Below are 26645 nucleotides of genomic sequence, written 5' to 3'. Positions count from 1 at the left end.
AGTTGTAAGATAAGTTGTAAGAGTTTGTAAAATATGAGTTTAACCACGTAGTCTAATCCAACGAGGAGAAGTTTCGAAATAAGTTTTGAATGGCTATCACTATCAAAAGAAGCTTTCAGGTGTATAGTGTACACCCTTGATACCGATTGTCGAAGGAGCCCATACAAGTAGATACAAAATCTAATAAATTTGTTGCAGTAGTACGTCGTACACATTAAAGCTTAATGTACAGTAACTTAATGTGATGAGTGATTCTAAATTTCGACCCATTTTTCTAAATCGGATTTACCCAACACTAGTTACTATCGTCTTACGTGCCACTGGCTATCTCAAGTGGATCTGGCTGTTATAGCCACCATCATGGGGGTGTAATGCATGGTGAGAGTATCGAACTTGATGTCGGAATGGTTCAAATATCGCAAAATGATTTGTTAATTGTTAAGATGATGTAAATATTGCTCTGCAAATAAAGTTGTTGTGGGCCATTCTGACGTTACCTTTAGCTAATGAATGAACGTTAAAATCTCGTTTTGATACGAAAATACTGACTGGATGTAGAACATTTTTGGAGTTTTCTAATATTGAAGCTAGATTTTAGTTTAAACAACAATACAAATTTTGACATAAAACAAATTGATTTAAAAGATTGCAAAATAATTGTTCGAACGTATAGGTTCGAAGCCGATGAAGCCTATGAGCCGGTCTCGTAGTACAGTCGTCAACTCGTACGACTTAACAACATGCCCGTCATGGGTTCGATCCCCAAATAGACCATGCCGCCATACGTAGGACTGACTATCCTGCTATGGGGGGAAATCAATTAGTCACTGAAAGCCAAAGCCCACAAGTGGTACAGGCAGGCCTTGACCGACAACGGTTGTTGAGCCAAAGAAGAAGAAGAAGATAGGTTCGAAGGTCGCACGCTGCTCGCAGGCTGCAGCTAACGTAACAATCTCACCGCTCTTTCAACTTGTAGTTTGTATTCCATAGAAATCCAGTGCAGAATTTCAGCGCGATTAAAAGAAAAATACTAAGAGATAAGAGTAACACTAATATATATAAAAACAGCGACAATTTAATAACATTATCTAAAGTCATACAGTCAATTTCCCAAATTCGTTCAAATGAGTGATCAAATGCTCGAAGATGAATGGTAGCTGTAGTGGCATACATAATTGGTTTGCTTCCATTTATTTTGAGAGTGCCTTGTTCAGTGATGCGTACAACATGATACAATGTTCCAAAATATCAAAGGAAAAAACTGTTCTCAAAAATATTTTTGATAATGGCTTATTCCCCGTTCTTGAGATCAAGTTTGAAAAAGTTTTTTTTTTTCATTAGAACAACAACCGCTGTCGGTCAAGGCCTGCCTATACCCACTAATGAAGTGAGCTTGGCTTTCTATGACTTATTGTTACCATAGCAGGATAGTCAGTCCTACGTATGGGGGCACGGTCTATTCGGGACTTGAACCCATGACGGGCATGTTTTTAAGTCGTACGAGTTGACGACTGTACCACCAGACCGGCTCAAATGAAAAAGTTACTGCTAGTTATTCTTGATAGTTACTTATATAGATATTTCTAAGACAATATATCTCGATTTATCAGAAAATAAAACTACGTACCTTACTATAAATACAGCAATATTCTGACCTTTCTCTGGATGAAGAAAAACTGGAACGTGTAATTTTGACAGTGGATACAGAGGTTGTTGAGGAACCATCATAGTAAGCGTATTATCAGCGCGTAGTTCTTTGTATGGTAACAGTGATTGAATAAGAGGAATTTTCGCAAAAGGTGTCAACGGTTGAATCTGTACTTTAGGTTCACAAAGTTCTGGACTTCGTGCAGGAGGCTCGAATACACTATAAGACACTTGTACTATTCTTTGTGGGCTCTTGGGTGGCGTGCTGGAGATACGTCCGTCTCTTTCTGGAGGAGGCAAAGGTGGCCACCAGTTGGATGGTATAATTACTTCTGCTACACATACGCCATCTTCGCCTTCCGGCATACACTTCCCTTTAAGTGGGATTTGGTTACCCATCGACGCATGAAGCAGTACGCAAATTTTCTGTCTTTGTAAATGACCGCCTGGATCTGCACCAGCATGAAACAAAACGCGAAGTACAGGTGAATCACGTGCGACAGTGTTTCGTACTACATGGGCGGATATATCTAACTGAAGATTTGATTGTTGCTGTAATTCTATCAATGTGGCGGTTGTATTATGTGTGGAACTTCCTTCAGTATGTGTGCTTTCAAGTACGTCAGGAACGATGTAACGGGCAGGTACTGTTTGCTTTGTAGAAAACGGCCCATAGCTAGCTCTAACAGATACTGGTTGTGTAGTTTGTACTACCGTGAATCGGTCCACCGATAATACGGAATCACCATTAGATGGTCGTACTTTGCCATAGTTTGATGTTGCAGCCGATACCACAGATGCTAAAGCACTTTGTCGCGGAGAATGCTTCAGAAAGAATCCACTATCTGGTGTTTCAAAATGGACCTCAACACCAAAAGTGAGGCTTATAATTCCTGCAAAAAAAAAATGAAACAGAAAAATGTATGAATATTTTAATGTATGTATTTCATTAGGTGCCTTTACATGGAAGAATCATTTGATGGAGAATCTTTCCTCTTATACAGGGGTTGGAACTGAAGATTTCAGCTACGTTAAACGAATGCTGAAGGCTGCACATCAGCTACGTTAAACGAATGCTGAAGGATGCACGGGTGATTTCAAGCCTTGGAAGCCAGTTCAAAACAAAAAGTTTTGTTTTCAAAAATCGTAGCACTATTTTTCAACTTTGATGGTATCGGTACCTGAATCGAAATGTCAAAAGGTTTTCAGTAAAAAAAGGAGGGGGGGGGGCAAAACAAAAATTTCAAGTAAAAAAAATCAGCTCCGAGCTGAAATCTCAGCCGAAATCTTTTTGACAGGATCCCGAAAACTCAAAATGATCGCATAGTAGATAGTATAGTAGTAACCGCATAGTAGTAACCAAACAATTGTTTTGTCACGCAAATAACCCGACAACCAACCACTTTCCACTCATTAAAAGAGAATTAATTTTCGTTTGGTGAAATTTATGCACAAGTTTTCGCTTGCTTCATTTTTTTAATGTATCCGCAGTTTATTAACCTTTTTCTACATTCAATTGAACCGTTAGGGATTTACCCACCAGATACAAGGTTTTCCAAGCCACTTCGATGTTGGACCTGAAAATTTCTACCATGTTAACCTTGATTCTATAACCACCTACTCGGGTATGTTTGTTTATTCTTTTTATGATAACTTTTTATTGGATTATCGAATCGATCCAAAAAATTAGAATGCCTAGAGAAACATGTGTTAATATCGAGGTAAACAAATTCGGAAGTTTTCAAATTTTTTAAGCCTGCTTTAAAAAATAAAATAAACTTTCACCCCTTACTTCTATAACCACCTATACGTGCTGGTAATACATATAATAAAAAAATTGGTTTCGGTTAGTCATTAATTTTGTAACGATTTGCTATACATCAATGCAAGTAGTTATATTTATAAAATGTATTCCAAAAATTTTCTAGCTCTTAATATTCTTCTTAAGTCACATAGATTGAAATGATTGCCGCGACAGTCGGGAAGAAATTGTGGTCTCTTAGTGTCAGTTGAACTAATTGGTATGTATTCAATTTACGTAACTAAAAGCTATACATAAAAAATTTATAACATAAAAAGAAGTATTGTTATAATAGCTGCATAACATAAGTTAAATAAGACATTTTTTCACCAAAAAAAAATACAAACTCCCTTATAAAATGTATTACCTACCCGGGTAGGTGGTCATAAAGATGAGGGTATATTTTTGGTCATAGAAACGAAGGTTAAACGGTTTAAGGTTAATGCTGAAGGTTGTACGGGTGATTTCAAGTTTGGCGAGAAATACGTTGAAATGTTCAAAGATTTATGTTTTGATTTTCAATATGCAGCATTTGTATTTTAGAATGCAAATACAATCATTATGTAACAAATACTCAAAATAATTTTGTTTTAATATATTAATGAGACCCTAATCTTTTATTTGCAATGATTTATTGTTCATTGATATCTATGCTAATGTGAACTATGGACCTATTAAAGGTATATTTTTAATTTTATTATGTTAATGGGAATAAACTCTACGCAGGTAGTATTTCACCATGCATTTCGAAAACATCTTTGACAGCTCATACGCCAAATCGTTACAATTTATTGAAGTAATTACATAAGTAATTAAATTTATGAGAATACTAAACATAACCAAAAATACCTTTTACCCGTTGCGCAAATTTGAGCAGTTTCCTGCGCAGGAAATGGGGCAAAATCAGCATACATTGAAATTTGCACTGGTTTGAGCAGTTTTGGCGCCCTCTGTTGGGGAAATAGACTAATTATTTCAGGCGGCGGAGCAAAAATTCAAAATATTAGTCCCCAGTTTTTCCTCCTCTTCCTCGCTCTCCTTCACCCTGCCTTGTCTTACTTGCGCTTTAGCCGGTGCCTTCTGCCATCAGTTGATTGGGTGTTGTGTATACGTTAGTGATGGGCAAAACGGCTCCGAAGCCGGAGCCGGCTCCGCACCAACGGCTCCGCACCCACAGCTCCGGAGCCGGCTCCGCACCAACGGCACCGCTCCAACGGCCCCGAAGCCGGTTTTAACACAAAGGACCAAAAGAACTTTTTCAATGAAGTTTCAATCGAGGAAATCCGTAAATAGCGTAGTAGGTCATGATTAATAGCATGTATCAAAAAAAACATCGATTAGTTTTGAATATTGTTAAGAAAGACGAGACTAACGAATGCTACACAACGTCATGCATGTCATGTGTCCGGAACGGTGGGCCCGAAGCCGGCTCCGCAGCCGTTGGAACGGAGCCGTGAGTGCAAAGCCGTTAGTCCGGAGCCAGCTACGGAGCCGTTGGTGCGGAGCCGTGGGTACGGAGTCGTGGGTGCGGAGAGGTCGGAGCGGAGCCGGCTCCGGAACCGTTGGTGCGGAGCCGGCTCCGGAGCCGTTGGTGCACAGCCGGCTCCGGGAAAAAGTCGGAGCCGGCTCCGGAGCCGTTGGTGCGCTCCGAAATGCTCCGAAAAAAAATCACTAGTATACGTTGATACATGTATATGTGGTGTATAGCGCGGTTGTGTGTTTTGATTGGTACAGGGGTTTGCATTTTTAATTGTGTGTATGTTTGGTTTGGTGGTTTATTTCGGGAATTAAAGTATGATCGGTGTATTGATGGTTTATTCTATTTCATGCCGCTGCTGATGAGGCCATTTGATGCTGGTGCTAATCGAAGGTGAAGAAGGCAATTTCAAACGAGCGTAGGAGAACATCTAATATTAATCTAATATTGGGGCCCTTCACGATTCTAGTCAGCTTTTTGTATGGAGTTTGACAGTTGGAGGCTGAAATCATGTTAACACTCCATACAAAACCACACATGAAACTAGCCTGTAATTTACAGTCTGGATTATTCTAGCTAAAAAGCTAGAATAACATTCGAGTACCAGCTCGAAGACACGGTGTTGCCCGCTGCGCAAATTCGAGCAGTTTCCAGCGCAGAAAATGTACCCCGCTGCGCAAAGCGACGGAAGAAATCATGCCGTTCGGAGAATTTTATCATGCCATCTTTTTCCCTCCAACGGCAAATTTGTCAAGCAGCTCGTCGGGCTTCCCGTCCCTGGCTCCGCCTCATACCCCTCGCCTGAGCGCACTGTCGAAGGTTTGAATGTGTTGGTGCGTCAGACGGCCAATCGCTGTCAGCCGTCGTCCGTGCTTTTTCCCTCCATAGCGCTATCTCTTTCTCGCGTGTGGACAATGCTCATGAGTTGCTGTGGCGCTTAAAAAACCGTTTACACACATTGCTGCGATGCATTTGAATTTTCACAAATCAAACAAAAAAAGCGCAATAAGTTCAATTGCTGCAATGTAAAAATGACTAAGGAATCGCTAGCTAACGCTGGAGGGTTTGCTGTGAAACGCGCTGAATCCTAATTCGCATTAACACGTTCATCCCGGCGCTGATTTTCATCAACTTTCCTTTCCACCAGCACCTAGAACGCAGGCTGGAAAGTTCACTGGCAGGCAGTGGGGCCTGCCATCGATCTGAACGTGTTAAGCATTAAGCATAACTTTGTTACACTAAGCTTTTGCTTTCGTATGTTGTAGATTACACAGATATGCTGAGCCGTCTGCGCAAGGGTATGAGCGTGCGTGTGTGTGCAAAACTGTCGCCAAATGTGTTTTTTTTCCGAAATGTTATGATCCATCGGTCAAAGAAAGGAAGGTGTTCATGAAAGTCGAAAAGACGAATTGCGGCCCCTGTCAATGGTAACTGATGACAGGGAGGAGGGGGTAGTGGCACACAGCTGTTGGGAGATTGAACAGTATACTTAAATTGCCGGCGGGAAGAGGGGTGGCCATGGGACCCCTACGATCATCGGTCACAGGCCCCAAAATTGTAGTCGCCATGGGGGGAGGGAAGGTGCAAATGGTTTTCTCCAGCCACGGAGCCCTAAAGGCCATCTTTCCGGGGGCCCTTGTCGCTAATAATCTGTCCACTTGTAGACATACGGCATACTACAGACTAGCGATCTTCGGCGACCGCCTAGTCTGTCTACCGTTAGATCCGCCGCTGGTTCATGACGGTGTTTTTTTGTTGTGGAGGTGCATCCTTCCTCCTGCCTGCAGCGTATGCATCGGGAAGCAGACAATGTAGCAGTATGCAAGTTACCCGCAGGATAGGAGCGGGCCCGCGGCACCGCCGTCATTCCTCACATCTGCATGCCCATCGTGGGTTCCAACCGCGTATGAACCGTTCGCCGTAGCAAGAACTGACTATCCCGCTACGTGGTACTCAAGTCCTGAAAAGGCCGGCATAATCGCGTAGACTATTACGCCAATAATAATAATAATAATAAGAACAAGAAGAAGAACTATGCTAAGCAGTCCACACTCGAGGAAGGTTTTTGATTTGACTTTGGTGCTGCCGGGTCTACCGCTGTGGCGCGACAAATGCACGGAATTCACTCGACTAAAACATGAACCTACCGATCCGAACCCATTCCTAGGCAATGCCGGTCAATCGGCGTCATGATAACTTCTCCAAACCAACAAGCCGCCAGATTCTGGACGGGCAGGTGCAGCACCATACGCGCACCGTAATAAACAAATCCAGAATCCTCTTTTGTATGAATTCAATTCAAAATGTTGTTTCCACTTGCGTCCGCTAGCTGAATTAGAAATAAATGTGCAACATATCACACGCACGTTTGCTTAGATCGTGTGTCTTTTTAATACCCCCAACAGCAGAGCCGATCACAAAGATGCCAACGCCAATGGTTGTATTGTCTCTCAACATCGAAAATGCGTGGTACTTTGTAGCCGCAGCGGATGAAAATGTACACATCAGAATCAAATAGTTTTGGGGTTTCCAAACGCACGCACACACACAATGACACAAACACGCGCGCGCAAACTCACACACAAACACGCACGCGCAAACTCTCTCTCACACACACACACACACGCGCGCGCGCGAACACATTCATGAACGCGCGCACGCCAGCACGCACGCACGCACACACACACACACGCACGTACGCGCGCCCGCGAGCATGAAAGCGCGCACGCCAGCACGCACCCACGAAAGCGCGCTCGCGAGCACGCACCCCCGAAGTCGAGCAAGCACGCACTCCCCCCCCCCCCCCCGCATGATCGATTACGGCTACCTTATCGGTAGAACGGTTGGTTCAGCTTTCTTGTAGCATCCTCAACCCTAGCGCCGGGCGGGGAGGGGGATCGCGACATGATAGAGTGAACGAACACTTTCCCCGCGCTGTGTGTGTGTGTGTGTCGTGGCCCGAAAACTCGAGACAGATTTAGGCATATTTTAAAAAAAATATTTTATTGCCACTATACACTGTGCTACATGATGCTTAGAAGGTCGTTGAAGCGTCAAAAAATATTAGATTGGTGTTAGACGATCTCTTACGCTTTTTTTAAATAGGCTTCTTCACCCTCAATTGGCAGGGGCATCGAATGGTCTCATCAGCAACGGCACGAAATAAAATAAACCATCAATACACCGATAACACTTTGAATCCCAATCCAGCTTCTCCCACAGCCTCTCAAGGTCACACACAAATTAATAAATGCTATCACCCACCAATAACAACAATACACAACCGCAATGCACATATATGAATCAACGCATACACCACAAACACCCAATCAGCTGGCAGCGGAAGGCACGGGCAGAAGCGCAAGTAAGGCAAGGCAGGGTTAGGGAGGGAGAAGAAGCGGACGAAAAAATGGGCGCCAATATTTTTAAATTTTTTTACCGTTTTTTTTTTGCTCCGCCGCCATAAACAGTTCGTCCATTTCGCCAACAGATGGCGCTAACCCGGCGCAGGTCTGCGCAGGAATCGCTGAAGTCCAGCGCGGGAGACCAGGCCAAATCTGCGCTGGCCAGCGCAGATTTTGGCTCGTCTCACGCGCTGGACTTCAGCAATTCCTGCGCTGGGTCGCGCAGTTCGGGCAGTTCGGGCCGAGTTCGGGCGGCGGCGGAGCAAAAAAAAAAACGGTCTAAAAATTAAAAAAAAAATAATGGCGCCCATTTTTTCGTCCGCTTCTTCCTCTCCTCTCCCTCCCTCACCCTGGCTTGCCTTACTTGCGCTTCTACCCGTGCCTTCCGCCGCCAGCTGATTGGGTGTTGTGGTGTATGCGTTGATACTTATATGTGCATAGCGGTTGTATATTGTTATTGGTGGGTGTTAGCATTTATTAATTTGTGTGTGACCTTGAGACGCTGTGGGAGAAGCTGGATTGGGATTTAAAGTGTTATCGGTGTATTGATGGTTTATTTTATTTCGTGCCGCTGCTGATGAGACCATTCGATGCCCCTGCCAATAGAGGGTGAAGAAGCCTATTTAAAACAAGCGTAGGAGAACGTCTAACACTAATCTAATATTTTTTTATTAGAACATGTTTGATGCTTCAATGACTTTCTAAGCATCATGTAGCACGGCGTATAGTGGCAATATTTTTTTTTGTAATGTGCAGAAATCTGTCTCGAGTTTTGGGTCTCGACACACACACACACACACACGCACACAGCGCGGGGAAAGTGACCATTCACTCTATCATGCCGCGATCTCCCACCCCGCCCGGCGCTTTGGATGATGATGCGCTATATGATAGCTGAACCAGCCTTTCTTCCGATAAGGTAGCCGTACTCGCTCGTGCGGGAAGGGGGGGGGTCTGGTGGGGGGGGGGAGGGAATGCGCTTTCGTGGGTGCGTGCTTGCGTTCGCGCTTTCGCGGGTGTGTGCGTGCGTGCGTGCGTGTGTGTGTGTGTGTGTGTGTGTGTGTGTGTGTGTGTGTGTGTGTGTGTGTGTGTGTGTGTGTGTGTGTGTGTGTGTGTGTGTGTGTGTGTGTGTGTCTGTGTGAGTTTGCGCGCGCGTGTTTGTGTGTTTTTGTGTGTGCGTGCGTTTGGAAACCCCAAAACTGTTTGATTCTGATGCGTACATTTTCATCCGCTGCGGCTACAAAGGCCCATGCATTTTCGATTTCGCTACCTGAGACAACACAACTATCGGATTGGAACCACGATCTTTATGATCGGTTCTGCTGTTGGGGGTGTTAAAAAGGCACACGATCGAAGCAAACGTGCATGTGATATGTAGCAAATTTCTTTCGCGCATATGGTGCTGCACCTGCCCGTCCAGAATCTGGCGGCTTGTTGGTTTGGAGAAGTTATCATGACGCCGATTGACCGGCATTGCCTTGGAATGGGTTCGGATCGGTAGGTTCATGTTTTAGTCGAGTGAATTCCGTGCATTTGTCGCGCCACAGCGGTAGACCCGGCAGCACCAAAGTCAAATCAAAAACCTTCCTCGAGTGTGGACTGCTTAGCATAGTTCTTCTTCTTGTTCTTATTATTATTATTATTATTATTGGCGTAATAGTCTACGCGATTATGCCGACCTTTTCAGGACTTGAGTACCACGTAGCGGGATAGTCAGTTCTTGCTACGGCGAACGGTTCATACGCGGTTAGAACCCACGACGGGCATGCAGATGTGCGGAATGATGGCGGTGTCGCGGGCCCGCTCCTATCCAGCGGGTAACTTGCATACTGCCACATTGTCTCCTTCCCGATGCATACGCTGCAAGCGGAGGATGGATGCACCTCCACAACAACCTCCACCGTCATGAACCAGCGGCGGATCTAACGGTAGACGGACTAGGCGGTCGCCGAAGATCTCTAGTCTGTAGTATGCCGTATGTCTACAAGTGGACAGATTATTAGCGACAAGGGCCCTCGGAAAGATGGCCTTTAGGGCTCCGTGGCTGGAGAAAACCATTTGCACCTTCCCTCCCCCCATGGCGACTACAATTTTGGGGCCTGTGACCGATGATCGTAGGGGTCCCATGGCCACCCCTCTTCCCGCCGGCAATTTAAGTATACTGTTCAATCTCCCAACAGCTGTGTGCCACTACCCCCTCCTCCCTGTCATCAGTTACCATTGACAGGGGCCGCAATTCGTCTTTTCGACTTTCATGAACACCTTCCTTTCTTTGACCGATGGATCATAACATTTCGGAAAAAAAACACATTTGGCGACAGTTTTGCACACACACGCACGCTCATACCCTTGCGCAGACGGCTCAGCATATCTGTGTAATCTACAACATACGAAAGCAAAAGCTTAGTGTAACAAAGTTATGCTTAATGCTTAACACGTTCAGATCGATGGCAGGCCCCACTGCCTGCCAGTGAACTTTCCAGCCTGCGTTCTAGGTGCTGGTGGAAAGGAAAGTTGATGAAAATCAGCGCCGGGATGAACGTGTTAATGCGAATTAGGATTCAGCGCGTTTCACAGCAAACCCTCCAGCGTTAGCTAGCGATTCCTTAGTCATTTTTACATTGCAGCAATTGAACTTATTGCGCTTTTTTTTGTTTGATTTGTGAAAATTCAAATGCATCGCAGCAATGTGTGTAAACGGTTTTTTAAGCGCCACAGCAACTCATGAGCATTGTCCACACGCGAGAAAGAGATAGCGCTATGGAGGGAAAAAGCACGGACGACGGCTGACAGCGATTGGCCGTCTGACGCACCAACACATTCAAACCTTCGACAGTGCGTTCAGGCGAGGGGTATGAGGCGGAGCCAGGGACGGGAAGCCCGACGAGCTGCTTGACAAATTTGCCGTTGGAGGGAAAAAGATGGCATGATAAAATTCTCCGAACGGCATGATTTCTTCCGTCGCTTTGCGCAGCGGGGAGCCAAAATCTGCGCTGGCCAGCGCAGATTTTGGTACATTTTCTGCGCTGGAAACTGCTCGAATTTGCGCAGCGGGATAGCGCTATCTCTTTCTTGCGAGTGGACAATGCTTATGAGTTGCTGTGGCGCTTAAAAAAGCCGTTAACAAACATTGCGGCGAAGAAGTTTAATTTTCACAAATCAAACCAAAAAAGCGCAATGAGTTCAAACGCTGCAATGTAAAATTGACTACGGAATCGTTAGCTCACGCTGGAGTGTTTGCTGTGCAATGCGCAGAACCCTAATCCGCAATAACACATTCAACCCGGCGCTGATTTTCATCAACATTCTGTTCCGCCGGCTTCAAGAACGCAAGCTGATTGTGAAACCAGTATACTGGAAAGTTCACTGGCATTCCCTGGGGCCTGCCATCGAACTGAACGTGTTAAGCATTAAGCATAACTTTGTTACCATAAGCTTTTGCTTTCGTATGGTGTAGATTACACAGATATGCTGAGCCGTCTGCGCAAGGGTGTGTGTGTGCGTGTGTGTGCAAAACTGTCGCCGAATGTATGCTCTTCCGGAATGTTATGATCCATCGGAAAGGAAAGTGTTGACGAAAGGCTGAAAGACGAGTTGAGGCCCCTGTAAATGGTAACTGATGACCGGGGGGAGGGGGTACTGGCACACAGCTGTTGGGAGATTTAACAGTATATCTAAATTGCCAGTGGAGGGAGAGAGGGGGGATAAGGCTTAGGCCATGGGACCTTTACGATCATCGGTCACAGGCCCTAAAATTATTGCCGGCATGAGGGGGTGGAGGGGGCAAATGGTTCTCCCGCCACGGAGCCCCAACGACCATCTTTTCGGGGGCCCTTGTCGCTAATACTCTGTCCACTTGTAAACATACTGCATACTACAGACTAGAGATCTTCGGCGACCGCCTAGTCCGTCTACCGTTACATCCGCCGCTGGTTCATGACGGTGTTTTTTCGTTGTGGAGGTGCATCCTTCCTCCTGCCTGCTGCCTATGCACCGGATAGGAGACAGTGTGGCAGTATGCAAGTTGCATGCTGGATAGGAGCAGGCCCGCGGCACCGCCATCATTCCGCACATCTGCATGTCCGTCGTGGGTTCTAACCGCGTATGAACTGTCCGCCGTAGCAAGAGCTGACTATCCGGCTATGTGTACGTCAAGTCCTGAAAAGGTCAACATGATCGCGTAGGCCGTAATGACAAGAATAATAATAAGAAAAAGAACTTTGAAGCGCCATCCGTACCGGGGAAGAGTTTGTCTTGACTTTGTTGCTGCCGCGTCTACCGCCGTGGCGCGATAAATGCACGGAATACACTTGAACAAAGGACATGAACCTACCGAGCCTTACCCATTCCAAGGCAGTGCCGGTCGCACGACGTCATGATACCGACTCTAAGTCAACAAGCCGCGAGATTCTGGACGGACAGGTGCAGCACCATACGCGCACCGTAATAAACCAATCCAGAATACTCTTTTGTATGAGTTCAATTCAAACTTTGTTTCCAGTTGCGTTCGCTAGCTGAATTGGAAAGAAATATGCTACATATCACATGCACGTTTGGTTCAATCGTGTGTCTTTTTAATACCCCCAACAGCAGAACCGATCGCAAAGATGGTGGTGGCAATCCAATGGTTGTGTTGTCTCTCAGGTAGCCGCAGCGGATGAAAATGTACGCATCAGAATCACACAGTTTTGGGGTTTCCGCACGCACGCACGCACGCACGCATGCACGCACGCACGCACGCACGCACGCACGCACGCACGCACGCACACACACACACACACACACCCACACACACACACAGGAGTTATCTTCACAAGTACCGTCACGCAAGCTCGCCAGACTGCCCAGCGTGTGTGAGCATCGTGGAGTCAGCAGAACACGTGCTTTTTCATTGCCCTCGTTTTGCTGAGGAACGTCATGAAATCACCGTTAAGTGAGGAACAACAATCAACGGAACAAACCTGACCGAGGTGATGTTAAAGAATGCTGAAACATGGGAAGTCATAGCAAACGGCATGCGATCAATACTGTTGAAGCTGCTGGCCTTATGGAAAGCGGATCAACGACTTGGGCGCAGATTTTGGTACATTTCCTGCGCAGGAAACTGCTCGAATTTGCGCAGCCGGTGTTAATGCGAATTAAGGTTCTGCGCATTGCACAGCAAACCCTCTAGCGTGAGCTAGCGATTTCGTAGTCATTTTTACATGGCAGCTTTTGAACTCATTGCGCTTTTTTTATTTGATTTGTGAAAATGCAACTTCATCGCCGCAATGTTTGTTAACGGGTTTTTTAAGTGCCACTTTGACAGGATGGGTTAAAACTTTTGTTCAAACAAGCTTTCTGGAGGCTCAACGAATACACAAAACACTCTTAAAATTTTCATTCAGAAGTAGAAGCGATAAAAATCAGCTTTCTATATTCATACACCTTGGGATAAGCCCACCTGTATATTATACTCACTTAGATAGCTGCTCGAAAAAATGGGCACCCTGTATTTAAGCATTATTTCATAACAAAGATACTTTCCAATGCTCAAAATGTATTCATTAGAGTGTTCTATGAACACCATGTAAGTTGCATAACCTTTACATAACAAATAACCAAGAAAAACGTAAAATAATATTTAGTATCATATTGATGCAGCCGGTCTCGTAGTATAGTGGTCAACTCGTACGACTTAACAACATGCCCGTTCAAACCCCAAATGGACCGTGATATGGGTTCAAACCCCAAATGGACCGTGCCGCCATACGTAGGAATGACTATCCTGCTATGGGGGGAAATCAATTAGTCACTGAAAGCCAAGCCCACAAGTGGTACAGGCAGGCCTTGACCGACAACGGTTGTTGTGCCAAAGAAGAAGAAGAAGAAGAAGATCATATTGATGTAATTTTTGCCACTTCGAAAATAAGCTTAAACCAATGTCACAAGGATGCGTGAAGTTTCACATTGTTTATTTTTATAGATATGATATACATCTATACTATTTGTCTGAAGAAATCAAGGAGATTGAATGCGTATTTTTATTAATAAAACAAAAAATACAAAAATCCCTCACGTGGAGCAAAACGGGCAGTTACACTTGGGACAAAATGGACAGATGCTTTTGACATATGGCGCTTGGTGAGGCTATGGTGTTGTATTTGTCCCCACAATAATGATAACAGGGACAGCTTCAAAATATTCGATTTTGTTTGACTTTCCTGAACAGCAAAACAAAAGATAGGACGAGAATACATTTCACGAAACGTACGCAAAAGCATAGACCATCACCTAAGCGCAGTTGTTATGGCCTATATAGCCCCAGTGGTTTGACTTTTCACAATTTGTTTACATATGCCCATTTTGCCCCAGGGCTATGCCCATTTTGCCCCAGGGCTATGCCCATTTTGCCCTGCGTGTCAAAATAGCTCCTCGTAAAACGTTAACATTTATTTTACAGTTTTTTCGTGTTTTCAATATTTTCATTCTAGGTGGCAATTCCAATCCAGAGATAAAGGGTGGAGGCATACAATATTGTAAGAATAATTGTGTTTTGTGGAATAATCAAAGGAATATTCAGTAAACTGCTTAGCATGACCATTTTGCCCCGCTTTCCCTATATTACAATGAATATGTAGTTCGCATCCCAAACACCACGTGGAGCGCGTTTTAAGAGATTTTCGAACAGTTTTATTAAGTTTGTACTTTTTTTTCTTTTATTTGGTGTATAAAACATCAAAATATCGTGTAATTTTTCAGACTGTAAGAAAATATCTAAAAATAAGCCGGTCTCGTAGTACAGTCGACAACTCGAACGACTTAACAAAATGCCCATCATGGGTCCAAGCCCCAAATGGACCGTGCCGCCATACGTAGGACTGACTATCCTACTATGGGGGGAAATCAATTAGTCACTGAAAGCCAAGCCCACAAGTGGTACAGGCAGGCCTTGACCGACAACGGATGTTGAGCCAAAGAAGAAGAAGAAATATTTTATGATTTTGAAAAACACGATAGTTTTTGCTTATTTATAGGGTAACTGTAGCCAATTTTCACCACTTTTACTCATAGGTAGCACAAATATTAAAAATACACATGTACAAATTAGATAAATGTGTAGAGACCGTGAACGGTTCATGAGATATAGAGACACGGAACGGTTCTAGAGATGCGCTATTCCAAGCTCCTGACGTCTAAATCTCGTTTCTATAGGCTAAAGGCAGGCATAATTAGATATTACAGGTACCGAAAAAAGATATTTCCAAGTGTCCCGTAGAGACGCAGCACACGTTGGTTGTCCTATAACTGCAACATTTTAAATCTGTTGTTTTCAAAAGCGAAGTATTAGACATTTTATTACTTAGACATTTATATTACAGAATCGTCATCCTTAACTTCTCCAAGTCCATTACTGCTTTTGGAGCGGTTATTAAAACTAAAATACTGAACAACACACTAAAACAGCGGTCGGCAAAGTCCGGCCCGCGGGCCAAATGCGGCCTGCCGCAATATTCAATCCGGCCCGCGAAAGGTTTTGACTGATTTTGAAAGATGTGAAGAAACTATTCGTATACAAATTACTGAATATCTTTTAGAATAACATTTTATACCATCGTACTCTTTCAACTTTAATTAAAGTATTATGGAATGGATTTTCAAATGCCTCTTTTTCGGCTGGCTTTGGAAAAAAACTAGTTAGAGATAATTTCTTAACATGTACATAATTTGAAAGGTAATTATTTAAGCTTCCTTGGACAATTAAATCTAAGACTTTAGGAGTTGCCTTTCATCAGTTATCCGGAATTTTCGCCATTATGGACGAAGACTTGCCTGTAGGCATTCTAAATTTTCGCGACAAAATTGTTAGAGTAGAGTGTGGAAGCGATAACAAGACCTTTGTACAGCGTGGATTTGAAATTATATTTATTTTAATTGATTCAAAATTATTCACACTTTTTTACAATTTGGGTCTTCACACTTTGATTAATAAATCGCTTCTGTTGCGCATGCCCTTATTTGGTCAAGATTTCTCGCGCGCTCTGCCGATTCCCGATCCTCGACCGTTGACCTGGCACACGAACCCTGACCGCTTAGAACGATTGTTATCTCTCTCTCTCGCCCGATCTTCTATCCTGCTCGCGTTTTATAGCAGTGGTGATCGATTGCGCTCAGATCGATTAACGCACCTCTGTTTATCCCAACCTTCGTACTGTTTATATTTTGGCGTGTCAACATTCCCCCCACGTGAATCCATGCGGTTTGGATTCACCAATTGATAAAGACGCGACAATCAACCTACTGTGTTTTGCCGTTCCCACTATCAGCCTTTGCATCATCAATCTCTTTCTCTCTAACTTCTGCATCGATCCTCGCTAGTTTTACGACCGGGCGTTTTAACATTTTCCCGTGCGCTGTTCTCACCATCGCCTGCCTGACACTACCATCACATCCAGGAAACACTTTTTCTACAACAGCTCGTGGCCATTCCTTTCGAGATCCTTCCGTCACGAAGACCAACGCGCCCACTTTCAACTGTTCGCCTTCTCTTTGCCACTTGGCTCGCCCATGAAGAGTCGGGACGTATTCTTTGAGCCATCTGTCCCAAAAGCGGCTGGTGAGTTCTGTAGCTCGGCGATAGCTGCTCCTTAGAGCTTCCGCCGGGTGTGGTACAATGGTTACCATCTCCTTTCTTCCTACCGACGATCCTAAAAGGAAATGGTTTAGTGTTAATGCTTCCGAGTCGGAGAGCGTTTGTGGCATGTATGTGAGGGGGCGGGAATTAATCAGGCTCTCTGAATCTGAAAGAACGGTGAGTAGAATTTCGTCATTTAATTTTCCCCTATCGTCAAACGCATTCAATGCTTCTTTAACACTCCTCACCATTCGCTCCCATACTCCGCCCATGTGCGGTGCTGAAGGTGGATTGAATCGCCTCGTAGTGTGTGCGTCGGTAAAGGTGTCGGCTAAGGAGTACTTATTGTCTGATATTTGTTTTTGTAGCTCGTTGTTAGCGCCGACGAAATTCGTGCCGTTATCGGAAAATATTTCAGTAGGTAGACCCCTTCGACTCACAAACCGACGAATTGCCATGATGCACGCTACTGTAGACAAGCTGTGTGCGACTTCTAGATGCAATGCTCGTGTAACGAGGCAAGTAAACACAGCTACATACCATTTTTCTCGCCGTCTTGCGTTGACCACCTCTATTGGCCCCAGGTAGTCGATGCCTACTGCACTAAACGGACGAATATGGGAGGTAAGTCTCGCTTCTGGGAGTGGTGCCATTCTAGGTATGCTCGGCTGACATTTTCTTATTTTGCAGCGTTGACAGTTTGACGTTGACGCTGCCTAATCTCATTCACAACCGTTTCGCTATTGGAATGCCCGAACCTGCGGTGATAATCGTTAATGATCAGTTCCGTCACGGCGTGATTTTTCGGGAGTATGATCGGATAACGTGCGTTGAGATCTATCTGCTTTGCTTTGCATAGTCGGTTATTCACGCGTAGAACTCCGTGTGCGTCTTTAAAAGGCGTGAGCGAGAACAGGGGGTTGTTTTTCTCCAGTTCGGTTGCGGCATCCTGTTTTAGGTCTGGCTGGCTGATCTCTAGCTTTTGCATTTCTGCATGATATGCGTCTTCTTGTGTAAGCTTCCATATCACTATCTCAGCCTTCTCAAACTCTTCGGAGCTCAGGGGTAAGTTTTCGTACGAAACAGATTTTAGAATATGAGCTTGCTGTTTTTTAGTGGCCTTTATCGTTAACACCGGAAGACCTGCACGTTTTCGTCTACAATTTGACATAAACCGGTACAGAATCGCTACGCAAGAACGATGGTCCAAGTAACCACATTCCGTTTGGTTGAATGTCTGTCTCTTTGCACCATTTTGTTAAGCAGTCTGCCGGATTTTCTTTCGTGGGAACATGCCTCCAGTTGTGCAGTTCGGTTAGCGTCAGTATTTCACCAACTCGGCAAGCTAAAAATTGTTTAAACTCTCGCGTGGGAGAACGGATCCAGGACAAGACAACTTCAGAGTCTGTATGAATTTGTGACAAATATGTAACTCCAAATTTTCGCTCACTGCTTGCATTAGTCTTGCCCTTAGCAATGCTGCTTCGAGCTCCATGCGCGGAATAGACAAATGTTTTAATGGTGCTACACGACTTCTTGCCATCACCAAACAGCAATTAATCTCGCTAGCCGTTGCCATGCGGAGGTAGGCTGCACATCCATACCCAAGTTCACTCGCATCGGTGAACACATGAAGCTGAATGCTATTGTAGTCAACCACCGATGCTTTCGAGAAGTACCATCGAGGAATTTCCAGCCTTTCGAGACCCGGTAGTAGGTTAACCCATCGTTGCCATTTAAGATGTTCTGAGTCGCTCAACTCAGCATCCCAGTCCAGTCCGGACCGCCATAAGTCTTGCATTAGAATTCGGCCATGGATCAGTGCTGGGGCTAGAAGGCCCAAAGGATCGAATAAGCTCATCACAATACGCAGTACAATTCGCTTTGTCGGCCTCTTTTCTCCTACCGCATAAGGTTTCAGAGCATCTTGCCAATTTGCAGCAAATCTTATTACGTCGGTTGACGTGTCCCAGGTGAGACCTAGAACTCTCGGAAATTGTTCTTTTTGTTCCAGTTCTATCGCCTTGTGTTGGATTCTGTTAGCCTTTTCCAAACCTACAAGGGCTGTTGACTCATTACTCATCCAATTGCGCATATTGAAACCGGCTTTGCTATGTATAAGGTGGACTTGTCGTGCTCTGGCATTTGCTTCTTCTACGGTGTCGCAGCTATCAAAGTTATCATCCATGTAGGTTTTCTGCTTGATTGCAGCGGCAGTTTCTGGGTACGTCTCTTTGTATTGGTCGGCATTCAAGTGCATAACGTACTGAGCAGAACACGGTGAGCAAGTTGCGCCAAACGTAGCGACATCCATGATGTATGTTTTGGGTCTTTCGCCCGGATTGAATCGAAAAAGAAATCGTTGAGAGTGTGTGTCAGGCTTTCTTATTCGTATTTGGTGGAACATTTTTTCAATATCACCTCCAAAGGCAACACGTCTCTGTCTGAATTTGCACAATACTCCAGGAAGGTGAACTAATAGGTCTGGGCCTTTCAGCAGCTTTGAATTCAGAGATACCCCGTTACTTTAGCAGCTGCATCCCACACTAATCTTTTCTTCTCCGGTTTGCGAGGGTGGCCAACGACGTTTATTGGTAAGTACCATGCACGACCAGAAGGGGCTTCAAGCACCTCCTCATTAGATGCTTCATGTGCAAATCCCTTCTCAACGTACATTCTAATCTGATTATGAACTTCTTCTTTTAGGGGTAAATCTTTTTCCAGCTTGCGTTCCAATGCCAATAGGCGTTTCTTAGCCATTGGAAGGCTATCTGGGAAACATACCTCATCTTCTGCCCACAATAAGCCGGTAGTGAAACGCTCAACGCTAGACTTCGCATAGCAATTGGTTGACCTTCCTCGCCGATCGCACTTCCAGTGGCTTCATCAGCGAAACGTCTTGCAGCCCAATCAGCAGTTGAGGTACTGCGTTACGATACTGTATCGCCGGAAGTTCCTGGAAGTAATTCAAGTTCAATATCAGTGAAGTGTCAATTGACTGAGTCGGTAAACTTAGCTGATTTATGGTGTGAGCGGCCGCTATAGAGTAGCGCCGCTCACCGCCCCTGGCCGATATCTCCAGCTGCACACGTTGCGATGATTCCTCTCTCCTGCTGTAATTGCCAGTCCAGCACAGCTCTAGAGGATCACGAACACCTTCAAGTCGAGTCGAGTTGGGCTATCGACGTTTCCACCAGTGTCAGAGAAGATCCTTCATCCAAGAAAGCATACGTGTCGATACTGCGATGGCCATGATAAACAAGCACAGGAACTATTCGAAATAGCGTCGTCGTCGATTTCTCTCCGTGAACATAACACTGCGCACTTGACGTGGAAGCGGATGGTTCTTGATGGAGCAGTGTATGATGTCGAAACCGCACCCTACCTCTACAGACGAACGTAGATTTGCATGGTCTCGTTCCATGACTGCCCAGGCAATTCGCGCAAAGTTGCAACCTGCTGACTGTAGCATGACGATCTGTAACCGTCATGGCTCTGAAGACCTCACATTGGCGGACGCGATGCATTGGATTTTCACATACGTAACACTTCACACTCGTTCGCGATGGTGTAGCTTGCGCATGATAAGATTTTGGCCGTTCGTGTTTATTCTACTTGCGGATTCAACCGCACTAGATACGTGCAGGAAGAAATGACCTCAAATGTTTCTTGGTGGTGTACGAAGAGCTTCTACATTAGCAGGCACTGCTAATTCACAACAGTCTTCAGTCAGCTCTTCCATGAAAGCGCAAAATTCCTTTAGCGTTGGTTTAACGAAGTTCCTTTTGAATCGCACCCATTCCAAGGCTCTGTTGGCCGGCAGTTTTCTTACCAGTTCTTCCAGCAGTTCCGGATTAGAGAAATGATCTTCCATTTCGTTGGCCGTCAAGTGATCGCATAACTTTTGGACTGCTATACCAAAACATATCAATTGGTCCAAGCGCTCTGGTTTCGGGTTCTCGATTTGCCGTGCCTGCTCGATCAATTCTTTAACTAAAAGTCCTGGTCGTCTATACAACTGCTTCAGCAACTTCATGACCTGGGGAGCTGCATCTGGAGAGGTGAACTTGGATTCCACCACTTCTCTTGCAGGTCCGGTAAGCGCTTCTTCAAGCCGGATGATGTTTTCGACTGAAGTAAAACCACACGCCTCGGTTGACCGATTGTAGTAGCTATAGAACACAGGCCACTGTTTTATCGAACCGGAAAACACTGGTAGTTTTCTACCCCACAATCCCCTCGCACTCTCACGTTCTTCCGCGGTTAGCACCTTACTTGTGCAGGGGTTAGGAAGTACTTTTCGCCCATGGTCACTGGTTAACCAATCAACGACTTGTGATGTTTCACTAACGCTGCAACCACTTCTCCTGCTAACACTGTCACCCTCTATCTGTTGCTTCATCGCTTCGTAATCCGAATTCAATTTCGCGATTCTTTTACTCATTTCAGTTTGAAGCGCTTCGACTTCCAACCTTCGCTCTTTAGCTAAACGTTCTAGCTTCAGTGTCGTTGCCACAGAGCTTCTACTTCTGCGAGAAACGTGCGATTCACTATCGTTTTGGCTGGGGTTTATTTTGCATTGAGAGCTAAACCCTTCGATCAGACTGGACGCCATTCTGTTCTTTTCCACATGCGCCGTATTTGTCGGCGCAGTACCCGTTTCGCTCCTAACGCTTCGCTGAGCCATAACTATGTCCGGAGTTGCGACTAAGGACACTTTTGATGAGGCCTACTTTTGGACCGCTGGTTTCTGCTGCGAAAGTACTTCTACGGGTTTCTCTAACCGGGTTTTGGATGTATCGCCAACCTGAGATTGCGCCTTCCCACGAGTAGCCCTACTAGGTTTGCCACTCATCTCGTGGCCTTTCACCTTGGCTGCCTCGTCCTTTTCGCCGCTTTCACACCGTTCACACACCCACTCACGTACTCACCTCCTTGGAAACACCAGCGCAATCGACTTAGAGCACGCGTCACATAGCACCATATACGATACCGCGTTTTCGCGGTCACAACCGACACAGTCGAACTTTGGCTTCGGCATTTTTTTTGCGTTGAACACTTTCACGAACTTTTAATTTGGTTGATATTAAAAAAAAACTTTAAATTGTAAAAAAGCTTGTGGAAGCGATAACAAGACCTTTGTACAGCGTGGATTTGAAATATTTATTTTAATTGATTCCAATCCAGCTAACGGACGCGCTGCAGTTGGCCACCATACGATATTTGCATATTCCATCAACGACCGGATAAGTGAGCTATAGAGCGCCTTGGTGCAAGGTATATCATTAAGCTCGCGAGTCATATAGATAACTAGTCCTAGCATTCTATTGCTGCTGGCTACTACGTGATCCAGCTGATCCTTAAATGATAGTTTTGTATCGAGCAAAACACCTAGATCCTTAACACATTGTTTTCGCGCCAAGGACTGTCCATCAAGCGCATATTCATACAATGATGGCCAGCGAGAACGACTGAAAGTGATGGCTTCACATTTATCTGTGCATAGGGATAAAGCATTACGGTTGCACCAACACTGGAACTCATGCAAGGAAGTTTGCAGTTGGGCGTGGTCTTCTGGTTCACGAATAACACGAAAAAATTTCGCGTCATCTGCGTACAATAGATGATTATCAGCCGGGAGGATCAACGTCACGTCGTTGATGAAAAGAAGGAACAGCAAAGGACCCAGGTTGCTGCCCTGCGGGACTCCAGAAGATGCATGCACTGGACTTGACATGTACGGTAGTCATGGGAAAAATGATTCTTTTTAAAGATCAGGTGCGGTCCAGTTCGCTCAGTGGAATGAACTGAACGCGTGCGGTGATTCTTTCGCACGCCTGAGGTGCGGTACGTTTTTAAATATCGATTATATGCTGCAAAATATCCAAACGATTTTATTTTTTATTTTTATAAAGTTACATTTACAAACATAGAAAAAGGAAATCAAAGTTGTTTTCATGCTCATGTAACTTTAAATTTATCACGATTTGTTTTATTCCTTATATCATTATTCATTTTGTGTTCTACTCGTTTAAAGTATTTTTTATAAAAATGTAACTTTATCGCCGTTCAAAACAACGGATTCATAACACTCATTCAATTAATCGTACAGTTTAATAAACTGTGGTTAACTATAGTCCATGAGGAGAATCTTCTTCATAAATTCAGAGCCGACATCGGGTGCTTCAAACATATGGATGGAAAATTACCTGCAGTTTCGGTCTGGTGAAAAAAAAAACTACTAGAGCGAGAGTGTATTGCTATTTTGCGGAACGGGAAAGAAGACATGGATAACAGAAGCTTTCTCGTTCTAGTTAACACACTATCAGATCGAAAAAGCATGCTGATTTTCTGAGTAGGAGAATGAACTCCGCACCGCGTGCGGTGGTTTGTTGCACACTTTCATGATCGGTATGGAGAGTTTCCGCACGGAGAACCAATACCGCACCGCTAGCGTGCGGAGATGTATCGCACACATTCATAGTCGGCGCGGAGAACGTCCGCACAAAGAATCAATGCCGCACCGCTAGCGTGCGGAGATGTATCGCACACTTTCATAGTCGACAGGGAGAGCGTCCGCACGGAGAATCAATACCGCACCGCTAGCGTGCGGAGATGTATCGCACACTTTCATAGTCGATAGGGAGAGCGTCCGCACGGAGAATCAATACCGCACCGCTAGCGTGCGGAAGAATCATTTCCATTTATCTGGCAGTGCGGTACTCGTTCACTCAGTGTAAAGATTGGAATGAATCATTCAGTTCTTATTCATTTTGCCCATGTCTAATGTACGGGCCTAACCTATTGACGATCTGTAAGGTACGATCTAAGCCACACTACCAAAGGATTTGGGAGACCAAGTAAGTCGAGTTTCGCTAGCAAGATGGAGTGCGATACACTGTAGAATGCTGCCTTGATATCCGTATAAATAGCATCTAGTTGTAGACCGCTATCGATAGATTTATGGCATTTGCTAACAAATTCTAGTAGATTAGTCGTTGTAGATCGCCTAGGTACAAAACCATGTTGATTCACACTAATATAGTTGCCGGCCGAGGCCAACAATGGCTCGTAGATTAGCATTTCAAACACCTTTGCACACACGCTGAGTGAGGTTACGCCACGATAGTTTACAGCATCATTCTTACAGCCCTCTCTGTAGATGGGTGTCATCCAGGAAGATTTCCAAGTGGCCGGAAAGGTTCCACATCTCAGGGACTCCTTAAAAATCTTCATCAGCGAGGGAGCAAGCGCAGAAGCACACCACTTTAGGATAACGGCCGGTATACCATCTGGGCAGGGGTATATGAGGATTTAACACGTTTGATGGCAGAGGTGATCGTATCGACAGTGATAACTGGTAGCATAGGGAGCAGTGCCCCAATAGGTGTGTTAGAGAGAGCATCGGTCACTTCCGCCTCTGTCTTCATTTTTAGCTTTTTTGGAACCTCAAAAATGAACCTGGGCTCTCCTGCTATGATTTGATTGTTGCCTAATAGTGCCAAGATGTTGGTGATCAATACGCAGAAATGTTCTTATGCGACGTCAGACTTCTGTACGCAGTCCATTTAAGACGCTACGGGGTGTCATTCGTTGAACGCCCACGCTTATAAGTTGGTTGGTTCATTTTTTTGGTCATCATGTTTAGAGTTTCTGTTGTCTCATGTGCAACATAACTTATCAATTGATCTGACATGGGATGACATCTGACTTGTCCATAAAGCATTTTTATAATTACTGAATCTATGTTTGTTTTAAATTTTTTAGCCTTTCAGACTTTTGTATCATCCCCGGAATATATTCAATATATTGTTTGCGGCGTGGGAGGATGGAGTCTTCAAAAAGCGATATTATATTGATCCCATTTTGCTATTTTTTGACTGATCACATTTTTAGCCATCTATGCCGATGCTCAAAGATTAGAATTAGTTTTTAAAGTAGGTATCATTGATTTTGAACCATACTTGGATGATATAATTACAGAAAAACAACAATAATAACTAAAATGTTTCTAAAAGATTAAAATGTAATTAAGCGCAATAATAAAAACGCATTCACCTGGCCCGCGGCACTCGATCATTTACTAAAGTTGGCTTTGCCTCAAAAGTTTGCCGACCGCTGCACTAAAACATTGAATCTTGAGCACTTTTTTGCATTCTCTCGTCTGTACCTTTCATAAAATTTGTGATTGATTTTGGCAGCTTATTAGCCCAAGACGCCAATTAATGCTTGTACATAATTTCAGGGTTGTTACAGAAGTCTCAATTCAAACACCGCGAAATCCGCACCAGGCTTTTGAAATCTGCGCCAAAATTCAAAATCCGCGCGAAAACTTAAACTCCGCGCTTATACGAAAGCAACACATATAATTGTTGAATCAGGGAATTTTTTGTTGAATCAGGGAACTACATTTTTCTGTTCTTCAACTCCCTTTTTCTTGCTGCTCAATCCTTTATCTGCATTCTTATTTCCTTGTTTTTCTTTTTCAATTTTTTCGTTGTGTGTCTGCCTAGCCAGTTTTGCTTTTAATCATAATTCCTTTGATGGAACAAACTTTTCTACATCATGTGGAAAAATTGCGTTCCATTGATTATGTTTTTTTCGATGGTTGAAGAGTTCTTCTGGCATACATGAGCTTTTTTCTGCCATCACCAATTTGGAAGACGAGAAGCGTCGTTCAGCCTCAGCATTGGAATGGGAAATGGTGATGACAATTTGGAACAGTTTTTTGAGTTCATTGAAATTATACTGCCGGAAAAGAACAGCATAAAACTCTACACCATCATTATAAGGTGGAAGGGAATGCTTCAAATTTTTTAATACTATAATTTCTTCAAAAAACACGAACTTTGTAGAGTTTAAATCGACCTTTTCAGCTAGTTTCAAATTTTTTTCCTCTGCTTTAATGGAAAAAAAAACCTTTGTAGGTTTCATGTATGAAACGAGATGGTAATAAAATTCGTGGGAAATGTTATTCTCAAGCAAATATGTATAATTTTTACCACATACTTTTTCATACCTTTTTTAACAGTGGTTATGACCTGTTCATTTGTCTGATACTTAGATAATTAACTGGGCAAAATTATCTCGTCAACTTTTTTTAATCCACTGTCTAAGTCCAAATGTTTAGTTTCAAAAACAGTCTCTAGCTTTTCGACTTCATAAATTTTTGCTAACCAACACGACATAAAAGATTTTATATATTCGTAATTTGAAAAAGTACGAAATCATTGGTTTCCAGAAATTTAATTAACTTTCCGGCATCACTGCACACCTCAATAACAAACTGAATTACAGACTTGATACCTTTATAGACAGTATCCTAACAAAAATCTCTTCATGATAACTCATTTTTTCCCTTTCCAAGTGAGTAAATTTGGCTTTCAATGCAAAAGCTCATCTATGTTCGCTAGTGGCCTGCGCTGCATTGCCTAACATTACCCAACGTGTTTCAACAAATTATACGATTTTTTTTGTTTTCCTTGCAACTTTTTCGAATTCTTCCCACTTGGATGGTACATCAAATAATAGTAAACTACCTTCGCCAACTCAGAGACCTCAATCCCAAACTCTTTCAAAGCATACTTAACAGCATTGTGTATGATATGGGCTGGGCATGATCCTGTGTCAACTAGCTGAAATCCTCTTTCACGAAAAGCTTGCTGTTCATTTGCCCTCAAGGCATTGGTTGGCTAAGCCAAA

At 44.1% G+C, this 26645-nt stretch overlaps 1 protein-coding gene across 2 annotated transcripts in view; it reads right to left on the bottom strand.

Moving 5' to 3' along the window:
* The window catches only part of LOC121591159 (transmembrane protein 132E), a 55184-nt gene that overhangs the window by 25299 nt on the left and 3240 nt on the right, over positions 1 to 26645 (bottom strand). For both annotated transcript variants that reach the window (XR_006004519.1, XM_041911581.1), the window contains exon 2: positions 1628 to 2540. Coding sequence is in view for 1 of the 2 variants with exons in the window: in XM_041911581.1 (XP_041767515.1) it covers positions 1628 to 2540 (913 nt within the window). In the remaining variant the exon portion in view is untranslated. The remainder of the gene's footprint in view (positions 1 to 1627; positions 2541 to 26645) is intronic.

Source organism: Anopheles merus, chromosome 2R (genome assembly GCF_017562075.2).
Source record: "Anopheles merus strain MAF chromosome 2R, AmerM5.1, whole genome shotgun sequence".
NCBI classification, from domain to species: Eukaryota; Metazoa; Arthropoda; class Insecta; order Diptera; family Culicidae; genus Anopheles; species Anopheles merus.
Note: the sequence above shows the minus strand (reverse complement) of the source record. Positions and strands in the feature narration are given on the sequence as shown.